We start from the raw sequence: 23,172 nt of genomic DNA, 5'->3' as shown, positions 1-23,172 counted from the left end.
GGGAGGAGGGGGAAAGGGAAGGGCAACCAACAAATTCTTTGTCCTTTGATATTTCACAATAGCACATTTGGTTTCAAAAGGCCTTCTTGTGAAACCACTTCACATTCATTAATGCTTCTTTCCTGTTTGGTGAGTTACACAATTGCAGAGGTTTACAATGCAAACACTCAATATAACTTCATACTACGTGCTAAAGATGTTATAAGTAAGATCAATACATGCAGCATCCTACAAGCATTTCATCAAGTCTAAACACATTCTTATCACACTAAATACATTCTTATTAACTTAACATCTATTTTAACAAACAGGTAAGTCAGGATGGTTTCCAGCTATGCATTTGGAAGTGTTCATTGAGGCTTAGGGACCTTGGCATGAGCTGGCATCTGGTCTGCCAGCACCACAGGACTCTCTCAATCTCTCCTGTTGAAGCTGTTCCACTTTGAATAACAACTCAGTCATAAGGCCAGAGTTGAGAATGACTGTATAGCTGGTGGTTAGAGCACCCACTCGGGAGGTGGGTGACACAGAGTTCAGTCCCCCTGCTCCAATGACCCCTTCATTATTTATAAAAGGTGACTGTGAAACAGCTTCAGCAGGTAAGATTCAGTAAATCCCACATCAGCACAGCCCATAACTTAATGGTTTGGGCACATGCCTCCATCAAGCAGAAGGGAGAACTGAACCTGGGTCTCCCACCTCTCAGGTGAGTGCTTTAATCAATAGGCTAAAAGTTATAAGGTCACCACTTCCTCTTTTGACCATTTTGTGTGGAATGAGCAGGTGTCTCACTCATTCCCACTAGAAACAATTTAGGTACCTAAACTGCCTGACTCCAGGAGAGGGGTTCCTAGCTCTGGATTGCAAACAGAAATAGGGACACTCCCTGCAGCCTGGATTTAGGCACCAAACTCCTTAGAAGGCTTAGGCCACACTGCTCTCTTTAGTATCTCCCACTGGTAAGTGTAGACAGCTTCCTGTCTAGCATGCTCGTGTAACCCACACACCTTCTGTCCCATCCAGTGGCACCGAGACCACTTAGAGAGAGAGAGATAAAATGAGTCTGCTCTACAGCCTTAGCTAACAGTCAGTTGGCTTTTAGCTCATGCAGTAAAGGCTCATGCACTAAACTCCAGAGATCCCGAGTTTGGTCCCACCCACCGATGACCGGGGTCTGTTGGCGTTACAAGTGGGGGCTGGTCCAGGATTTCAACTGGGAAGTCTCTGAAGCTCGGGACGGGCTTCCTCAGCTAGGGGAAGAATGTAACCCACACACCTTCTGGGTATGGTGTTCTGTCCCATCTAGTGGCACCGAGACCACTTAGAGAGAGAGAGATAAAATGAGTCTGCTCTACAGCCTTAGCTAACAGTCAGTTGGCTTTTAGCTCATGCAGTAGAGCAGGGGTGGTCAACCTGTGGCTCCGGAGCCGCATGCGGCTCTTCAGAAGTTAATATGCAGGTATTATGTATAGGCACCGACTCCAGGGCTGGAGCTACAGGCACCAACTTTCCAATGTGCTGGGGGGTGCTCACTGCTCAACCCCTGGCTCTGCCACAGGCCCTGACCCCACTCCACCCCTTCCTGCCCCCTCCCCTGAGTCTGCCGTGCCCTCGCTCCTCCCTCCTCCCCCTAGAGCCTCTTGCACGCCACGAAACAGCTGACCGGGAGGTGGAGGGAGGGGGAGGTGCTGATTGGCGGAGGTTCCGGTGGGCAGGAGGCACTGGGAGCGGGGGGAAGGGGGGAGCTGATGTGGGGGCTGCTGATGTATTACTGTGGCTCTTTGGTAATGTACATTGGTAAATTCTGGCTCCTTCTCCGGCTCAGGTTGGCCATCCCTGCAGTAGAGGCTCATGCGCCAATGACCGGGGTCTGTCAGCGTTACACTTGCTTTTGTGGATTGCATTTTTGGGTGCCTATTTCTCCCCATTCATTGTATGGGGAGTCTAGGTGCCTAACTCAGGCTTTGTGGATCCCAGTGTTGCTCCAATGATTTTCTAGGCACCTAAAAATTAGACATTGTGATGCTGGGCATTGCAATGCCTAGGTCCCTTTGTGGATATTGACCTCTCTCTTCTTTGGTTTAATCTTCAAGCTTGTAATCAACTTTTCCATTCATTTTAGTTCCACACATTCTTCCCTCTCCCTATGTTAGGTTCTAGTCTTACAATTGCCACCTGGGCTATAAAAGGAAAAAGTAGTATATTTGCAATTTTCCTCAAGTACTTTTGATTCAAACATCTTTTGAAATGGCAGGAAACATTTCCAAACACTGTTTTCAGTAACAGTTCTGCTGCTACAAATGTTTTCTCTCCAAAAGCATGTAATTTATTAAAATAAAGTATGTTAATAGTAAAAAGCTATACAAAAACTGACACTTTCCAAAGTGATTGAAGCTACTGGTAAGGGAGTGAGCAATGTGTAGTGGTTAGAGCATAAAATTGGATTCTAATCCATAGTTCTGCAAATAATTTACTGTTGGCCAAATTATTCACACCTTTGTGTGGCTTTCTCCATTTAATATTGGGGGGAAATAATTATTAAAGCCATTGGAGTGTTAAAATTTAAGTTGTTTCTTAAAGCACTTTGAGTTGCTTGGATAGAAGTTGCTTTAGAAGGGCAGTAGGTACATGTAACATTGACTATAGACTATAGTTTAAGACTAATTCCATCCTCTATTCTATCATCCCCATTTTTGCTTTCTCACATTCCTTCTATACTGAAATTTTCCATGTAGGCTCTCAGCCCAAAGGTGCATAAAAGGGGGGAAGGGGTGAGAAAAATAATTTGAGCTGTTTGAGCTATGTGAGTGTGGAAAAAACACTTCCTCCATATACTCTAATCAGAAATTTTGCACTCTGACATAATTCAAACCTCTGACCAGAGGACCTTGGGATTACTTTGTGAAGCTCATTGACACTCAAAAAAAAGGTGACTTTTAAGAAAATCTGTTGAGTAAGTTTAAAATTATGCATGTCTAAATTCAGCAGTTTTGCACATGGACACAATGTATTTCCAGTTTTGTAGACTCACTGTAGCTATTTATTAAAAAACAAAACAAACAAACAAACAAAAAACAGTACCCCATTGATTTCAGTGGAATATATTATCTCCAAGAAAATTAATTTCAAGGAATTTAGTTAATATTTCTGGAGGGAAAAAAACTAGGGATAAAAGATATGGGGACAGTGCATTTTAGGGAGGGATACAAAGGAGAACGGCGTGCTGTGACTCAGGGAGGAGACTGAAATGGAGGCACTTGCACTATAAAATATACAAGATGCATAGCGTGGATGGTATAGAGTTGTAGGGACAACTGTAACTCTTAGAAATTTCTGACTTTATGAGTAGATGATCTCACAAACTTTAATGTGGCATTAACACTAGTGTGTGCATTTTAATTAACAGTGCAAGGCATTAGACTCAGCTGCTCACCAAGGAAGTCTTTGTTCTCTACAACTAAACCTTGTACCAAGAGGGGGGTAAGTAATAACTATATCCCCTCTTCAGTGACTGTGCCCGCCCCCAGGGGAACAACTGGAAACCACCGACTGCCCTTCGCCACCCTGATACAGCCGCTGAAATGCCCTGGCCTGGGGCAGAGGAAGCACGTGTCTCACTCCCTGCCCCACGGCCATTAACACTGGTCTCCCTCGGGGCCGGGCCTGGCAGACCCTCCCCATCCGAGCGTGACGTGCTTTAGGGAACACCCCTGGGATGCAAATGTATTTAGATTACACTAGGGAACGCTACCGGGTGCGCATGCGGAATGAGCACTTCTAGCACTCAATCACTTCCGGCTTTGTGGGCGGGTTAGAGGGGTTTATTGCCAAACTGCAGATTGACTGAGGCCATTTTCCGATCTGTGTCTCCCTCGGTGATTGGCTACTGTAAAAAAACGCTGTGTGTTTGATTTTCTGGTTGGCTGCCGTAATCCCTACTTCGCCCCTATTGTGGTTCTGTCATGCTGATTGGTTCCTTTCATTTGCCAGTGTGCCTGGCCCGCTGATTGGCTGCTGCACGGCTACCACACGAGCTGCTTATATGTCCCGCTCGCTGATTGACTGGTCCAACCGTTTGTCCCCTCCCCCCCAAGCGGGTGCGCGCAGCCCCTGCGCCGCCTGTGTTCGCCGAGCTAATAAAGTTTTGTTGGAAGAAAAGCGGCGTCTCCTCTCGCTCCTGCCCCGCCCTCTTGGAGCCGCTCGCCGCGCCCAGCCCCTCCCTCCCGGCTCGGGCCCTGGGGCGGTTGTTTCTCGCCCAGCTGCGCGCGCGCCAAGAGCTCGAGCCAGAGCCTCCCGGCGGCTCCTCCGCCCGCCCCGCTCGCCGCTGCCTCCTCCTGCGGGCACGGTAAGCGGCTCCGAGTCCGGCCGGGGCGGGGGGCTGCTCGGGGAGAGTCCCCGGGGTATAGACCCTCCCTTCCCGGCTGATACCGGGCTCCGCGCCGCTCCCTCCGCTGCGCAAACGCGTGTGGCCGCCGTGATTTAACGGGACCCGGGAGGGTGGCACCCGGGACTGCGCTGTGCGCCCTCCGCCGTGCGCGCGACGGTTAAACTGCTGCTCTGCCCCCGGGGAACGGACTCTAAGCACGGGGGGGGCGTGATGTCGCCTGCCTGCCGCGGGCTCCCCTGTCCGGCCGGGGCGAGGCTGTGGCGGAGGCAGCGCTCTGCCCCCGGGCGGCTCCCTGGCTGGCGCTGCCCGGCCTCGGGTTGGGTTCCCTGCCGCCGCTCGTGAGGAGCCGGTGCATCCCGAGGATCCCGCCTGCTCTCCCGCCCCGCAGTGCTGTCGAGGCGGCCAACTGCCGGAGCCCTTCGTGGGGGGTGGCAGATCCGGGTCAGGGCTGAGGACCCTTAACGAAGCAGACCCACCTGAAAGGCTAATTGGGCTTCGCTGGTGCTCCCGCTTGCTCTTCAAGCTCAATGGACATTTGAGCCCCCCCCCCCCCCCAAATGCAGGAAAAGGTGCTTAACATAAGTGCTTTCTCAAACTCAATAGTAATATCACTGTGGGGGAGGGACAGCAGCGCTTGGCCAATCTCTTCATCTTTATTCCCGTTTCCCCATTTGTAAAATGGGGGAAAGACTTGCCACCTCCCCGGGAGTTAGGAAACTTAATCAGTGTCTTTGAAGTGCTTTGACATACACTGGAATAAATTAATATAGGTGAAAAAAGTATTCTTAATGCAATACCTATAATCCAGTTGGCAGTGAATTTGGTATCAGAAATCATGGGTTTTGACATTAAGGGGCTGAGGGTGCAGTTTCTTAATTTGTCTATAGTAGACCAGCTATGTTGGTGACAATGAGTATTAGCGAAAGGTGCCAGTGTACTAGTGCTGAGCATAGTTTAGCTGAAAGCATAATGTGTTCAGCATCTCGTGGTGTTAACCTCTGTTTCTGAAATTCCTGAACACTGTTTCTTTGTCTACACGTTAATCTTGTGTAACCCACTGTTTAACTCATTGTGGACATCTGTTATTAGCGGTGCTTCATTTTTCTAATGTAGAACGTGCCTTAGTTAAGACAGTGGTTACACCTTTAAAAGTATTTTGTAGATATACTAGCTTTTGGATGGCTGTCATTGACACTTCTCATTTCTTTTCCTACTTTAAAACATTTTTCAACTAATAAAACTAATTTTAAAATGTTTGAATTTGATACAGCTGAAGGACAAATTCATTACAGTTTTATTTGTTAATTCAACAGATGCAGTTTATGTTGCTTTTTAGTCGTCAGGGGAAGCTGAGACTTCAGAAGTGGTATGTCCCGTTGTCTGACAAAGAGAAGAAGAAAATCACAAGGGAACTTGTTCAGACAGTGCTGGCCCGTAAACCGAAAATGTGCAGCTTCCTGGAGTGGAGAGACCTGAAGATTGTCTACAAAAGGTGGTTCTGCCTCACTAAGCTTGTAATTACTAGACATCAAAAAAGATGTAATGAATAGCAAAGAAAATAATGAAAGTGAAATGTTTTCTCCCTTATGATGATGAAAACAGGCTAGTTTTGAGTTTTTTTTTCTTAAATCTTATTTGATAACCTAGTAGGAAGCATCCATGCGTAAAGAGCCACTCATGCATTTAGAAATGTGCTGAAGAACAAAGGTTAGATTTTCTTAAACTTAAGAATGATTCTTTCCAGTTCTGTGTTAAGCTGTCTAAGTAAAAGGATGGATACAAATATGAAAAATAATGTATGATTTAATGGCTATTTAGAATGACTAAATTCTATAAACATGTTTACCTCAAGCAGTGGATAACTATAAATTGGTTACAAATATAATTTGGGCTCAAAGGCACCAGACATATGAATAAGAAAAGATTTTTGCTGGCCGTACAAAAAAGTATTTTTTCACTTTGAGAAATCAAGATCAGTTTTCTATGGGTGAAAGTACTGTCTAATTTTCTTAGTCAGAAATCTTTTTGTACCTGTTTACTTGCAAAATGCTAAGGTTGTGCAGCTGTAATGTTTTGATTCTGCTGACCTTTTGAATGTAATACAAAACAGCTGTGAAATTGCTTTTCTCCACAAATTACTGTAACTGACATTCCAATGAGATGAAGGAAATAAATGCATCCTATTAAAAGCTAATTTTATAAAAGGAGTTTAAAAAAAATGGCAAGTTAATTGATGCCAGGGAAAGTAATTTAATTTTTCCTTTGTTTTATTTCCTTGTTTTTCTTCAAGTTTGGGTAGTCATGGTCATCACACAGCTGAGGGAACACCACTAAGAGGACTGGATTTAAGTAGTGATAAAAACCACTTAGTGTGATAGTGCCTTTGGGCTTGGAGAAAGTGCATGCTTCCAAAGATAACGATGAAACCCAGAAGGAATAGGAGCAAGCTCGGGTGGCCCAAGAGTCCAAGAGCAGCCTTGGAAACAATCCTTCATATTCAGGGAGTTCTGGTAGTCTTTGTCCTGGGCAGGTAGCCAAAAGAGAACCAGACAATCTACAGAAACTGACAAACCTTGGCAGGGGTCACAGTCCTTCTTAGCAAGAGGTGCTTCATCTTGGTTGCAAGTTTGAGGATGCTACAGAGAATCCTAAGCCAATCCTCTACCAAGGTCTGCATAATCTATCCCATAGTTTGGGGACAGTTTGACTCACATTGGGTAAAAACCATGACTTGTTAAAAAACTTAAAACATTTAACATTTTTTAGTTTCGTGTTGCTAGTTCTTCATGTTTTTCTTATTTCATAATCTAAATTGCTGAAATGCATGTTTTATACTTATTTATTCTAGAACTACCTAATTGTTAGAATTTCAGATATTAGAGCAAGGTAGTAGGTTCACTTAAATCAAAGCGAATTTTAAGCAATCAATTTTAATGTTTTTGCCTTTGTACTCCTAAAGAGAGGTTGTTTAACTGATTGACAATACTTAAAACATGTTAATTTGCAACTAAATACAGCCTTTATACTAAATTTGGTGCTGCTTTTTGCAAACTTAGGAGGAAATGTTATATCTATACACATTTATTTAAGCAGTTATATAGCTTACTTTACATTTATTCAGATGCTTAATTTTTTATTTTGTATTATGTTAGTAAACAACGAATAATGTGTTTCTTATTTGCAAGATTAATTCTTTTACTTGTTTGTTTTGAGCTCTTTGGATAGGAACTCAAATGCAATTAAAATGCAAGCAAAATTTTAAAGATTTTAATTAGTAAACTAAAGCTACCTTAAATATGCTGGATACATAACAAAAAAAAAAATTATTCAAAACCTGCTTAAAACTAACTGATTTATTAAACAAAGTGTTACCTGCAGTTAGTGAATTGAACTAGTTGTTTCTGGTCACTGTGTCCTTCAGGATTTTAGAAATAGCAGATCTCAGCCTCTCACATTTAGTTTTTATTCATAGTTTGGAAGAGAAAACAAGCTTTACTGCTTTTCAACGTTCAAATGCTTTTTAACTTTGAATTAACTAATCATTGAATTTAAAATAGTTAAATAACCTGAAATGAAGAAATTATTCTCTCTGCCTCTGCAAAAGAGGCTACTGCTGTCAAAGCTGATTTAGTATTTCAACAGACTCTGGTTCCAGGTGTGTAGCCAACGATGTCTACCAGTTCAGTGGTTTGACTTTCTTTAAAACTTTGGCAGTAAACATATACTGCTCAAGTCCCAGGGCCTCATTAACATCGTTTTGTTGTGAGATCAATACAAACTCAGATACAAATTTGGTAAGCTTATAGCTTGTGCCATATACATCACCTGAAATACTCAATGTACACAAATCAAGAAAGCTGAAATGCTTTGATCAAGGCTGTAGCCCTTCATCGTGGTTTGTATTGGCAAGACATCCTCTGAATTAAGTGTTTTAAGAGGAGAATCTGAAAATATATTTTCACATATGTCAGTGAGAAAAAACACAGAAATAAACTCTTGCACATTCTCATCTCCAGAGGACCCACTCTAGACTTGACAAGAGATTTAGCTTGCCCGTCTCAGGGCTTGTTTTGGATATTTTGAGGTCCAAGCTAAGAGAACCAATATGACTGCCTTCAAGCATTGGCGCCTGACGAGGGCATGTGCCTTTGTTTACTCCTTCAAAAGATTACAGATGTGGCCCTTACAACTGTGGTTGAATTTGGTGTAGGTGCTTGCTCTTCATTGCCTGGATATGGAAGTGTGTTTCTTCAAGAGGTCAGGCTTGCTCCTGTTTTGATTATATGATTATTGCTGAATGTTTTGAAGGACAATGTTCTTTTCCCAGCCAGCATATCATTATAGGTACCTTTGCCTCCAGTTTGTGTTAGGGGGTTGCAACTTAGAAGCTTTTGTACTTAAATATATTTAAATTTCCCCCTCCAAACTGCATGTTGTAGAACTTGAACATGCATTCTAGTTAACACTTGCTTTAACCTAGTTGAAAATACTACACCAGCAGGGTTTCTAACCTTAAATTTGCCTTTAGATGTGGTTATGAAGGACAAACAGTCTTCTAAGAAGAAAAGTCCAGGTGATATAATCTTTTGTATTGTTGAAAAGTAATTTGATGTATTAAAACGGACTCTCAAAGGGTTAGGTTTAGTTTTAAAATCTGTATTTAGTTGTGGACACTGTATTATGACCAAGTGTTATGGAGTGGGAGTTCATTTGTTTTTGTTTTTTTGTTTAGTGACACAAAAGCTGTTTTGTCTGAAACAGGTCAAATTGTTTAATTATATTTAAGGCCTGTCCTTTTAAGAGCTTATTACTCATTTAACTTGAAATGAAGGTCTGCTATTGTCATGAGATTCAAATTATCCTTAAGCATTGGAAGGGAAACAATTTAGCTGAACATAGCAATAATCAGCTGACATTAAAATGAATGTGGAGAAAGTCATGTGCCTTGAGTAACAGAATAGAAGTATTCAGACAGATTTGCTTTGAGTGCTAGTAATTAGAGTAAGCTTCAAACCGTTGTGCTAGAAAAACGCACAGATATTTTTCTCTTTCCAGACTGATGTTTTAATGTTAATGTTTTATTTATAATTTAGATTTTCAAATCTTATCTATTGGATGCTTGCTGTACTCTTTTAAAAACCAAGCCAGTAGAAAGTGATTTACCCAACAACTGTGTATAAAAGACATCATTTGTTTTGTAATGCATTAAAAAAATCCTCTGAGTTACTGTTTTTATTTCTGTTGAATCAGGTTTGACAAAAAAAGCTTTAAAAAAAAAAAAAATTGAAAAGGCCTTTTCAATTTTCTAACAAGCTCAGTTTGACGTGAGAGAAGCCAATGGTTAAAAAGGCCATAGAAATTGAAATATTATTTGATCCATGGAGGTGATTGCTCTCAGTTCTTTTTAAGGAACATCAGTCATACTATGTGGGCAAGCTTGCAGTGCTGCTGCCTCTAATCTGTTACTTCTGAGGATACACAGATCTTAGTTTCCAGGACTGAGAACAATCTGACACCTTTCAGGAGCACTAATTTAACTGACATGGGGGCTGGAGTTTTTATAATAACATAAAGATAATTTTGTTGTTGCAGATATGCAAGCCTTTATTTCTGCTGTGCTATTGAAGATCAGGACAATGAACTGATAACCCTGGAAATAATTCATCGTTATGTGGAACTACTTGACAAGTATTTTGGCAGTGTAAGTTAGTGACTCTGATTTTGGTTTCAGTTTTTTACAAAATTCCATTATGTATTTTTGTTAATATAGTAAGTGCATCATCTTCTTGCTTAGTGTACAAGATATTTTAAAAGTGATATGTTTTCTGCTGGACATGGATATCTGATATAGATATATAGATATAGATATATATGGCAAATCTTACATCACTTGTTCTGCCAAATCAACCTGGTAACTAACCTATCTTCACAACACCCTTGTCAGGGGAGGAGGTGGTTGTATGTCCTGTTCCCCTCTCTCCCCCCAGGCTCCTTCCCAATCTACTTTCCTTCAGCTGCAATTTCAGGAAAAGTTCTGTGCAGCCCCCTGCAGCCCCAGTCTAGAGCATACTCAGTGCAGATAGAATTATAGTTAGCTATGTTGAAATTCAAGCAAATCTCTACTAGCAGATGCGAACTGTGGTTTTTCAGATGCTTGTGATTTGGCCCAGTTTGGGTGGATTCTCATGGGGACAGTGAAAGGCGCATCCCTGACACAAAGGCCTCCCTCCTGCCAAATTTCAAGTCCCTGCTCCAAAGCATGGGGGTACCAGAGCTTGTCAGAGAAACGATCCCCGGAATTTTTTAACATGGGCAAGATGCATTTCTCACTAGCCTCATTCTCAGAAGTGGCGGAACCACTTCGGCTGAAATTCTCCACAAAAAATTCAGCTTTAAGAAAATGCCTGAAATGGAAATTTTCAGCCCGAACAGTTAATTTGGCAAAGTTATGAGCAAGTGAAAGAAGAATCTAATAATAGGAAGTGTTGGGCAACCTTAATAAGGCATGCTACCCCCCCATCACAACATTTACTGTGCTTTTCAGGTGTGTGAACTTGATATCATCTTCAATTTTGAAAAGGCTTATTTTATTCTGGATGAGTTCCTGTTGGGAGGGGAAGTTCAGGAGACCTCCAAGAAAAACGTTCTCAAAGCCATTGAGCAGGCAGATCTGTTACAGGAGGTAAGCAAATGGTACTTCTCCTGCCTAAGCACCAGCATGCTGTGCTCTGGCTAATGAAGGCTCTCACTTTTCTAATATGGTAGAAAGCGCTTTTTAGCATGCTTAGCATGTAATCTCCTGTTAGTTTTTCTGTTTGTGTAGTATATGTACTACCACAGTATTATCTTTCAGCTTTTTTATTCTTTTCACCTTGTATTCAGTACACACATATGTAAAGCTTCTTTTTAAAGCTTTAGATTTATTTAGAGATTGTCCCTATGTTGTATGTTTTGCTAGAATTGCAAGCTACCTAATATTTATAGATGTTGCTCTTTTTAATTTATCCATATCTCTTCCTTAGATTTCTTTTTTGCACTTTAATAATCTTGATAATTATCACTAGTTTTTTGTCATACCTGATGCATGTGTGCTTCTTTACTGTTTCACTGCTCAAATCCAGAAGCTAGACTCTCTTCTTTGAGCCTCTTTCAGGTATAGTTAATATTAACTATTCTAAAGGCATTATGTCTTAATGTTGTAGTTTAATTTATTTTAAAATATAAATGCATTATAAAGTTAGAATAATAGTTAGTCAGTAGTCATAGAAATATATAGAATGAAGTAGAAAAGACATTCAAAACTTCACCCATTATTCAGTTATTGAAATAAAAATATTTCCACTGTTAATTTCTGACTTTGGAGAGCTGTTAAAGTATGAACTCAGATCTTAAACCCAGAGTTTGGAAAGCAATTTTTTTTAATTGTACCGCAAAATCCCTAGTAATAAAGTAAATTTTAAAAAGCCCTCTTGTCTCTACCAGCCCCTTTGTATTTTATTATTTACTAACGATGTTCTCAAGGTTATAACATTGAACTAGCAGTTCAGACCCTGTCAATGACACCTAGTAAGATCTTGGTAAAGTCACTTAACTTCTCTGTGCACCAATTTGTGACAGGGATGTACAATTTGCCCATCTCATGTGCATGTTAAAGTTTAAGGCTTGTAAAATGTTTAGAGGTCACTGGTAAAAGATGCTATATAAATGCAAAATAGTATTTGAGCTTTGTCCTATGAACATTTTAATGGGTTATTATTTTGTCTTGTGAGAGATCTGTTTCTGTTGATCTGTCATGTGAGCGCTCCATATTTCTGAGGTTCTCCTTCTGCCGTCCTTGCTATTGCCCCAGGAACATCTTATTGCTAAATTATAGGATTGAAAAATTATCCCATCCTTTGTTCTCCACTCTCATAGTTTAGTTGCATTTTGTAATCCTATTACTTGAGGTGAAAGTAAGAGGATGACATACCAGCTAAGACTCATTTATAGATAGAGGTGCTAATAAACTGTGTGATGTATCCTTTTTTGGTTTGGGAAGCTTAATTATTCCTATTTTCAAAGGATGCTCTGAAACCTTCCTCTCATCACTCCTTTATTGTGGTAAGAGGGGAATTTCCTAATGAGGTGGATATTACAGGCCTACTGAAATTTTAGCTGTTTGGTACTCTACTAATGCTATATATTGTTATGGCATACAGAAAATGTTCCATGGGGTTTTTCATCTAAAGCTTTTGCTTTCCTAGAATCAAAGAATTGCAGAAGTTACAAATGGGAAGTGACCTAGTAAATAATCGGTCTCCCTGCAAATGCATGATTGTTCCCTACAATGTCAGCATTTTGCAGCATTTTGTCCAGTCTAGTTTTAAAAATTACAAGCAATGAGACTTCCTTTGGGAGGCTATTTTATTGTATCCTACAGTCAGAAATAATTCCTGATATTCTGCCTAAAATTTACCTTTAATTTCATTCTACTACCCCTAGATTATTTTGACACTAAAAATAAATAGTACAAAATAAAAAAATTGCCTCCCTTTTTAATTTTTTTACAATGGGAAATTTTCTCCTTCTCTCCATTTTCTTTTTAAATGTGGACATTGCTTCTTTGAAACAGTGTTTTATTTATTTATTTATTTATTTCCCCCCCCAAGCCTTCTGATTTCTTTTATGATCCCTGGGTTAACTATTTTTCCTGATTGTAACCAATAAGTAACAAAAATCTGTATCCTTGTTGCTTTTGAAGTTTATTTTACATTGTGGTGGAAATGTAATTGAGATTTTTGTCACCGTTTGATAGATTAATGATGTCAATTAAATATAAAATGGCACTCTTTATATGGCTGCTTTTTTACTTCAGTGGGAGTTCAGTTTAAGGACTTCAGGATTTTAAAGAGGTTTAACACAAAATTATATATTTTAGTGTAGGATCTTTCCTTTCATGCTAGTTGATGCAAAGTGAATCCAGAGTCTGACAATGAAGAATACTGAAATGTTGAATTCATATGTCACCATTGGAGGATCTTTTTATTTCAGTGAATTTCTGTTTCTCTGAATAGTTTAGAAAAAGTCCACAAGAATAGAATACATTCTTCAGTTCTACCAATCCCAAATTTTTTCAAACATCAGTATGCTTTTTTCTCACCAGATCCACTCCTCATATGCACAATATATCTCAAAGCTAAAGATTTTCTTTGAGCCCTAAATGGATTGTTACTTGACAGTCATTTAAAAAAAAATTAAGTACTGTATTTTTAATACATTAAATGTAATGTATGTATCATTAACTGGTTAGTGTTTCTAACACATTTTGATGATGATTAGCTGTTCAGAAATGTTTATCACACAAAGGAACATCATTTTACAGATCTTAAGTGGGAGGAAGCAATGGCTGTTGTGAGTAATATTAAAAGGAAAACATGCACAGGCAAGAGTTGTTTGAAGAGTGAATTGGCCTCTTATAGGCTTGTCCATTTGTATTCCCCTGGCAGTTTTCCAGGAGATGATTTATATTGTAGAGCACCTTTTTAGAGTATCATGTACTTAACCTTTCTGTGCTGTTATAATCACTTACAAACACTCAGGGCTTGTCTACACTGAAAATGCTGCAGCTGTGCCTCTGTAGTGCTTCAGTGAAGACAGGAGGGCTTCTCTCATCAGCGTAGGTACTCCACCTCCCTGAGAGGCAGAATTCTCCCATCAACCTATTGCTGTGTACACCAGGGGATAGGTCGGTTTAAGTGCATTGCTCAGGGGTGTGGATTTTTCACACCCAAGAGCGACGTAGTTATACTAATGTAATTTCCTAGTATAGAGCAGTCCTCAGTTCAGTTAGCGCTCATCTCACTAATGTACTGATTTTGGAGACTTACATGCTGTGGTTTCATGTGTACTTGATGCTCATTTTTCTTTAGTGTTCTTCTTAGCTCCCTTCACATGACAACACATTGAGTCTTTTTGTATCTGGTGCTGGCCACTAAAGCTGTCAGTGATACACAGCTCACCCTCATCTTTAAAAGAGCTGCAACCCTGACAGTAGTTTGACATTCTGTGTGTGGAGGTGCAGAGGGGCACATGCGTTTCCATTTGAGAAGAATACATTTTTTGTCATACTATGGAACTGTGAAATAAAATTTTTCAGGTCTTGATGTGCTCAATTAACCATGTTGCATTGTAATTATATTTACAAGAGCCAGTTTTCCATGCCACTTCCCTCTATTCTTCTTTTCTCAGGTTGGCATTGAAATTAGTACGGTATTCCAGAAAATCTGTAGCAATTTCTAATCTCTGTATGCACTTTTTTCTTCTGTGTGGATATTGCTTTTTTCATTTTATATTTTATCTTTGTTTCCTGATGTAAGCATCAATTCAGCAAAGCATTTAATCACAATCTTAAGTAAATCCTGGTTTAGTAGAGCACTTAAGCATTGTGGTTCACTTTAAGTTAAGGAAGTGTTTAAATGCTTTGCTGAATCAAGGCCTTATTTGATAATCCACTGCCTGTTTTATTGCAGTTACCAGTCTATTTTGTAACTCAAAACAGTTACTGAGGCATACTTTTGTTAAAAGATGACATTTTGCTTTTGAGGTCATAGCTCAACTCTTTGCCTGTGGTGACTTTTTTCTTCCATAAGCATAAAATGCTATGGCGTTTGTGCTCATTTATGTATCTCATATTGAACAGCTGAAAAGTAATTTTACTTATGCATCATATTTTTGTGGATGAGTAAAGGTCATGTGGCCAATTTCATGATTGTTTACAATTCCAGCTAAAACTGCTAATTGTTTTTAATAATACTTGACATCGTAACAAATAAATAACACAAACAATATAGTTTGCATTGTTATTGTAGCATGGTGATACCAGGATTTGAGACAAGGTTGGTAAGTTTACATCTTTTATTGGACCAACTTCCGTTGGTGGAAGAGACAAGCTTTAGAGCTCCACAGACCTCTCTTTCAGGTTTGAAAAAGGTTAATTGCCTATTCCGTTTTAAGAAGTTTCTTGCAACGTGTGTTAATCTCTTATTCTTAACAATCTGTCCTACCTTGTATTTAGCTGTGATACTCTGGCTACCTTTTTCAGACTTGAAGATGAGCTCTGTGAAGCTCGAAAGCTTGTCTCCCACCAACAGAAGTTGGTCCAATAAAAGATATTGCCTCACCCACCTTGTATCTCTGAGTATAGTACACAACAATAATGAAGTATCAGTTTTTCACTTAGGACTATAGGAATTGCCATTCAGTAATTCAGTGATGGCCATTAGTATGAGATACTGTCTCCGACTAATACTGTGCAAACCTACATAATAGTCCCAATACAAGTATAGTTACAGATACTATTATATACATTTAATAATACATAAAGAATTAATCTAATTAAGCAAAACAGTTACCATCAGTGTTTACTAAAGAAAGAACATAACTGTTAAAGGCTTGCCAGCTGGTGAGATTTTTTTCTGTTGATTTTTTTTCTAGTAACCACTTTTAAAAATATTTTTTAATTTTTTTTTTTTTTTTTTTGTAGGTTAATTTTTCTTTCACTAGAATTTCCCAAATCTTGTTCAACCCACGTATTATCACTGGAGGTTATTTATTCCTCCAGGGGTCTTCAGCAGAACAGTTTGGATATTTCACTGTAAATATTGATGTTTATGTTCAGTGGAAATTCCAACAGTCTGGACAAAAGGTCTGTTGGTAAATCACAATTGGTTACTTTCTGTTTCCATATTTTTATTCATATAATTGTCTAATCCTTTACTAAATATTACTAAAGTATGTGCTTCATTAAAATCAACCATTAGTTGTATTTTTCATCTTTTTAAAATATCTTGCATCCTAATTTCAGTTAGTGACCTCTTGTCCCTGTATATGAGGAAGAATAAGTGTATTTTCAATGTTATTCCTCTGTCTACTTTTTTGAATTTTTTTTTTTTTTTTTTTTTTTTTGGGTATTAAAAACCTGCTTCCCCACTGAGATAAGCAACTTGTGTATGGAAGTGGAGGCTATTTTGGAACTGCCATGAGAATTTCCTATCAGAGGAAGAACTTCTCGACTGGAAACTGTCAGTTTGAAAGAGCAGCTATATGTAGACTGTAGGATTGTGTATGGTTCTAAAGGCTGTAATATGCCTTTAGTAGTATATAACCGTTGTGCATATAAATAATGCTAGCAATACCAATTTTTAAAAATAAAAATCCCCAAACATTTTAACCTGTATAAGGGATCTCCACAAGTGGGTGAGAACATAATTTTTCACCATCTCTATTAGAAGACCACCTCTGTAAGCAGCTGCTTTTGTTTGTCCCCCTTGATTGCTTAAGATAGTTTTACTGTGTCCTAGTAAACAGAGGCTGAAAAACTCAGCCACTGGTGAGTGGAGCACTTTCAGTGTGAATGTGGTGACTTCACATTCAGTTTCTGCAGAATCTGATCTTTCATTTAAAAATGTTTCTAGTCCTTATAGTTATGAACATAATCCTAAAGTATAAACCAATGAAATACTGTCGTCCTAACTGTTGTCAGATTTGGTGCTTCTGCTATTGCTCATATTCCACAAAAGCAAAAGAATTAATGAGAATAGCATTCTTGACTAATTAATGCAAGCCTGCATATCATGACAGTATTATTGGGAAATGTGTTCTTCAGACATAACTCCCACTGACATCAGTGGGAGTTGTGTATGGGATACATCTCACCATCATACCTTTAGACCTCAATCCTTTAGAAACTTTATATATATATATATATATGCTTAATTTCATGCAAGGATTTCTTTTTCACTGAACATTTTATTTGTATTTTATAAATTGTATATACTCAATCATAAGCTGGTTTGTTTGTAAGCCGACCGCCCCCCAAGATGGATAAGTAAAAATGGAACAAACTTTGGCTCCTAGGCCATCAGGATGAGCCGCTGTTGGGCCGAGATGGTTTGTTTACCTTGAGCGTCTGCAGGCACAGAGGTAAACCTAAGTAAACAAAGTGTCCCGGTGCACCAGCTGCTTACCCTGACGGGCTGAGGACAGCAACTGGTGAGGAAATTTTTTTTGGGGGGGGAAGAAGCTGGGGGTCAGGGGAGTAACCCCTGTGACCACCCCCACATGACCCCACCCCTAGCCCGCGACCCCCACACTCTCCCCATCCCATCCCTTCCCACCTTATCTGGGGAGGGCCGGGGAGGATGTCTCTGACCTGGCTGGAGTTGCTCCGGCAGGCTGGGCAGCACAGCCGCAGCCTGCTCTGGTGGGCCAGACCTGGCGGCATGGCCGCAGCATGTCCCAGCGGTCTGGGCTGGGTGACATGGCCGCAGCGTGCTCCGGCAGGCTGGGCCGGGCGGCGCGGCTGCAGCCTGCTCTGGGGGGCCGGGGCCGAGTGGCACGGCTGCAGTCTGCCAGCCCTGGAGCTGCAGCTGCTTCGGAGGCTGTGGGGAGAGCAGCGTGGCCAGAAGCAGAGAGACTCTAGCCCTGCCTCTTCCCTTCTGGCTCTGCTGGCTGTGCTTCCTCTCCTTGCTCCTTCTGTTGGGGGGAGGGGCTGTGTCCCACCTCTCCCTCTCTCTGCCCATTCATAAACCAACCCCCTTCTCTGGTGCTTCCCTTTTTTACTAAAAAAAAAAATCGGCTTATGAACGAGTATATCCAGTAAGCTGTATTGTAGGAACACTGGTGGAAAAGCAATACTGTGTGTGTCAGTGGGAGGCATTCAGTTAATGAAGTGTCTGAAGATTGGGCAACAATGGAAATCTATATATTGGTTGGGAGACCTTAAAGTCCCAGGGAGATGTAGGAAGTGGTGGTGTTGATTAAGTAGACAGCAGTCTTCCCCTAAACCTAATACTGAACCATTGTCCCAACATGTCAGGAGGGTGAAGAATGCAGCTCTGCATTTTGGAGGTGTCGTCTTCAGAATGAGATGTGAAATAAGTTCTGATCAACTGTACTTGTTGGAGATGCTAAGGCATATTAAGCAACAGTAGAGGTGTCAGCCAGCCAGCCACAGCAGGGCTGTGTTATTGCCCCAACCCTTTTTCCCATCTATCTTGCCATAATCTTGCTGCTTCTTTGTGGTTGCCTTTCTTCTGGAATTGGGATAGAGTATTGCATGGATGGCCAGCTCTTCAATCTGTGACGTCTTCATTCTAAAACTAAAGTCACCAGGACTGTTATTACTGACCTTCAGTATGCTGACGACTGTGCTATCCTCACACACATTGAGGCTGACTTGCAGTCCACCCTAGATCTCTTCTCAGACGCCTATCATAGCTTGGGACTTTCCCTCAACATTAGGAAGAGTAAGGTGCTCCTCCATCTTGCCCCAGAACAAGTTGCCCCTGTTCTCCCACAAATTGTCATTGGTGAACCCCTGGAAAATGTTGAGCATTTCCCTTACATTGGTAGCCACCTCTCCCAGACAGCCAATCTTGATGTGGAGATTGAACATGGGATCCGTTGTGACAGTGTATCCTTTGGAAAGTTGCTCCGTTGTGTCTTTACTGACAGATCTGTGGATGGAATCTAAGATCCTGGTCTACATTGCAATAGTCATCCCCACTCTTCTTTAGGGAGCGAGACATGGGTGACATACCAAAGCCATATTAAGCATCTGGAGTGGTACCAACAGCGCTGCTTTAGGTAGATTCTCTGTATCGGATAGGAAGACCATTGTACCCATGCCAGCATTCTCTCTGCAGCTAACATCACCAGTGTTGAGGCAAAGATTATGAAACATCAACTTCGCTGGGCTGGTCATTTTGTACGGATGGCTGATACTCATCTTCCAAAGCAATTCCTCTTTTCTCACTTAGTTATGGTAACAGGACCCGTGGAGGACAGAGGAAATGCTACAAAGACACCCTGAAAGTATATCTTAAGAAGGGAGGCATTGACCCCACGAATTAGGAAGAGCTGTAGTGGTGTTGTATCATACCTCAAGCCTCATCCTGGTTTGAAGAGAATTGCCTTGCTCAAGAGGCTGAGAAAGAGCAGAGGAGGAAGGAAAGGGTACAGCATCCAGGCCAGCAGTTGTGCTCTTTCCAAGCAACCACCTGCCACATATGTGGGAAAAACCTGTAAAGCACGAATTGGACTCCTCAGCCATCTTAAGTCTCATCAATGATTTTTCCCCATGGCAGACATCATCCTAGTATTAAGGGATAGCTAACAAACAAACAAGGTGTTAGCCCTGGTGTCCTGGCCAGATATAGGAAAGATGATTTCGTGCCTATGGAACTGTTTTGGGTCATGAGATTTGGGTTCTATTGTGGCTGTGCCATAGATTTCCTGTGAATTTGAGCAAGACGTTTAATCTCTTTGTGCCTATCTGATTATACGTTTTGTGAAGATATATTCATTAATGTTTGAGAGGCGCTCAAATACTATGGTGATAAATGCTGTAGAAAAGCCTATATGTAAATAAAATACTTGAGTACAATTTGGGAAACTACATTCATCCTACTTAACTTAACCCCGAAGTCTCACTTGCTTTCTTGCATCTTTTAGTGCAAGATGTGGCTGCATCTCAGTGCTAGGGTGGGGGGAGAAATGTATTATTTTTTGTGAGGCACTTGGGAATCCTCTCTGTAGGCTCTAACTGTGAAATAAAACAGCTTTTGCACAGCTTGTTTCTTGAGAGTTGGGTAACTTGTTACAAAATATTGAATTCAAAAGCAAAATGCAACAGCTTTAACCCAAATTAAGTCAATTATTTAAATGTTTGTTTTCAAGCTTATAACTTGGAATAGACATAAATTATTATATTCTTTCCTGCCCGATTAGTTACTTATGATGGAAGTAAATGTTTATATTTTTAAATCTGTCCCCTATGGGCCAAGAAGAGATTGCTAAAACAATGGATATCACTTTTATGAACAATTCATGTTTAGTCAAATTTTGTGTCATGTGGGTTGAACTAACTGTCATTCAGTTATACTGTGTGCTGTCATTGGGTTGTACAAAATTTATAAATAAAACACTTCTAAGATAATTTCTTTGGTAACATGGCATATATGGGATACATGGTAGTGTGGTATCGAGGTTTGATCAGCACTTATTTGCAATGACTTGCAGAAATATGGCCATCCCAAAATTATGTTAATGAAACTTCTAAACCATGCCACGTTATCATGTATTCTTCGTATGTGTCTGTTTTATAATTAGTTAACTCTTCATAGCATTATATCTGAGCATAAAGTATGATTTATAATCTTTATATCCTGTTTTTATATTATTTGTTTTATGATTGGCTGGATGTTTGACTACTCTGTTTATAGTTGGATTTGCATAAAACTTTTTTAAAAAGTATATAAATTCACTATTATACTTTTCATTAACTGTTTTTGAGGCTACTGTTAAAATGTCCTAAACATATCATAGAAGTAGAGCTGGCTTTGTGATAAATAAATTACAAAAGTATGCATATGCGCAAACCGCAGGAATATTGGAACATCACCCTATTGGTTAGTATTACTTAAAACAATAGAGATCAAGTTCTCAATTTGTTAGAATAGTGGCAGGCTAAGCTGGTATTGCTAGTTTAGTGTGGAATCTATATTATAAAAGTTATTTAAAAGTAAAATCAGCCTTTTAATGCCATTAACCATGCTTTCTTCATGAACAACCAACAAACTCTTTCTCTTGTGTCTTTGGAGGAATGGGAACCACGGTAGATGAAAAGCTGCTGTGCGAATTTCTCTAAATAGAAAATAAGTTTTTTAGTTAGGAAACATGATTGCAGAGAATTTTCACTTAATGTGTGCTGCTTCAGGTTTTCAGGCAGTTCCCTAGATCCCTAAAATCTCCTCATTTCACCAATTCTGCCTCCCAAAAAATTTGTTCAGCTGTGTAACAATACTCTTCCCCCTCTTTTTTTTTTTTCTTCAATTTTGTTCACATGGAATTGGATAGGGGAATACAAAATGTAAATGTCTTTTTATGAAGGACATTATAAAAAGGAGCTGTGTCCTCAAAAGCTTCATATTTTACAAAATAAATTCTTAATGTCACATATGCCAGCTGGAAAATTTCTTCCTCACTAGTGCTAGATTTAGTGTTCTAGAGCAGCTAGCTATGTTCAAAGTACTACAAGAAATCCCAATGTTAATGCTTCCTATTTAGAGGCTCTCAGACTCGTTAATACTAATTGGGAGTCCTTACCATCTGATAGCTGTTCAGTAGCCTCTGTAATATGAGGTCTAGTGAACAGCATCCACATTACAAAACTATTATCATGTAATTATTATCAACAATCTCTGCAGACAAGCTAAGGAATCAGTATATCTGCAATCTAAACTACCAGTTCATCCCTAGAGATGCTCTATTCCAGAACAGGCTTGAGGCATGCTGTGACAGGGCAATGTGAAGAAGCTTGCATTGCCATTGCATGTATCATACTTATTTTGAGGATTTTAGCTACTAGGGTTATCCGTCAATATGCACAGTAAGTTCACTGAACAACTGGAGAACACTCTCTGCTTTACAATAAAGCTGCTACTACATCTTCTCTTAAATCCTGTGCTTCCTGTTCAGAGACTTTCTTATAATCTACATTTCAGTATATTTTATACTTTCCTTGAATCAACACCATGCTGAAGAGAGTAATATATAATGTTTCATATGTACAGAGGCTTTTCAGTTGCATGGAACAGCTTGCCATGTAGTGTTCTCACCCTCTCTTTGTTCACATTAGTGCTAAAGATGTGTTTCATGAGGCTTCAAAACACTAGGGGGAAAAAAGAGTTAAGTTAACACTGCATCTGCCCTCCCATTGTGTCCTGTTCTGTGTGTCTTATACTGCAAGTTCCTTGTGTTAGGTACTGTCTTTCTCTGTCTTGTACAGTACCAAGCACATTGTTGGTGCCCTTTTAGCAATAGCTTCTATGTCATGTCTATCTCTACACAAAAGAAGAAATTTTGACCAAGAAGATATAAATTCTAATGCTGAATTTTAAGGTTCGTAACAAATAATTGCAGAGATTTTTTTTTAGATGTTATGCCAGAGAATCTGTATGATTGAATATAGAAAGAATGTTTTTTAAAATCAGTAATCTAAATAAATTTGATAATCCATTGACATTTGTTCTTAATCCATCTACTGTTTTTAACATTTTGCATATAGTAATGCGACCTGAAAATAATTGCTATGAATTATTACCATACAGAATTCAATTGTTGATGATGATAACCAGAGGAGAAGTGATATAAAAATGTGGTTGAGTGAATTCTGTATTAAAATACTTGCTGTAAATTGCAACAGAGAGAGTATGGTAGCTAATAAGTGAACCTATGATGTAACTTTTGCTTTATACAGGCATAAAACACCAATTTTGCTCTAATTACAGAGCAGTATTAATGGTTAAAAAATCAGTTTTCTGTGTGAAATACAACCACAGGGATTAAATATATACACAAAATTGCTATAGCTTCCTACTGATATTTTATAAATCTTACGGTTATAAATAGTGAACAATTGATATTACAGTTCTTTCTTGTAAGAAAAAGCTCAGTTGGGTTCCTGGGTGGTGGTTAATTTTAAATGTGGGTTTCTAAACAACTTTCAGTAAGCTCCTTTTTTTTTTTTTAAAGGTTTAAAACTCCTCTATCCTTAAACTTCATGCTTCTGTTTAAAAAATTATCAAAATCAAACCACAGTGAGCTTTTTCTTACAATGCAACTTATTGGGATCTTCAAACAGATGTTCTTCATCTTTGCTAGTTGTGTTTTTCGTAGCAGTGAACTTTAGTTAATCTAATGAAATTATTTGTTTTCTTGAAAATCAATAGCAGCTGAAGTACACT

The 23,172-nt window shown here is 39.7% G+C and overlaps 1 protein-coding gene across 7 annotated transcripts in view; it reads left to right on the top strand.

Moving 5' to 3' along the window:
- Positions 1–4,325: 4,325 nt before the first annotated feature.
- Positions 4,326–23,172, top strand: part of LOC113405015 (AP-1 complex subunit sigma-2) — a 40,665-nt gene continuing 21,818 nt past the window's right edge. For all 7 annotated transcript variants that reach the window (XR_003369656.2, XR_003899773.1, XM_026648642.2 and 4 more), the window contains exons 1-4: positions 4,326–4,345; positions 5,701–5,879; positions 9,980–10,088; positions 10,932–11,069. Coding sequence is in view for 5 of the 7 variants with exons in the window: in XM_026648642.2 (XP_026504427.1) it covers positions 5,701–5,879; positions 9,980–10,088; positions 10,932–11,069 (426 nt within the window). In the remaining 2 variants the exon portion in view is untranslated. The remainder of the gene's footprint in view (positions 4,346–5,700; positions 5,880–9,979; positions 10,089–10,931; positions 11,070–23,172) is intronic.

Source organism: Terrapene carolina, unplaced genomic scaffold, assembly GCF_002925995.2.
Source record: "Terrapene carolina triunguis isolate 2854851 unplaced genomic scaffold, T_m_triunguis-2.0 Scaffold22, whole genome shotgun sequence".
Taxonomy (NCBI): Eukaryota; Metazoa; Chordata; order Testudines; family Emydidae; genus Terrapene; species Terrapene triunguis.
Note: the sequence above shows the minus strand (reverse complement) of the source record. Positions and strands in the feature narration are given on the sequence as shown.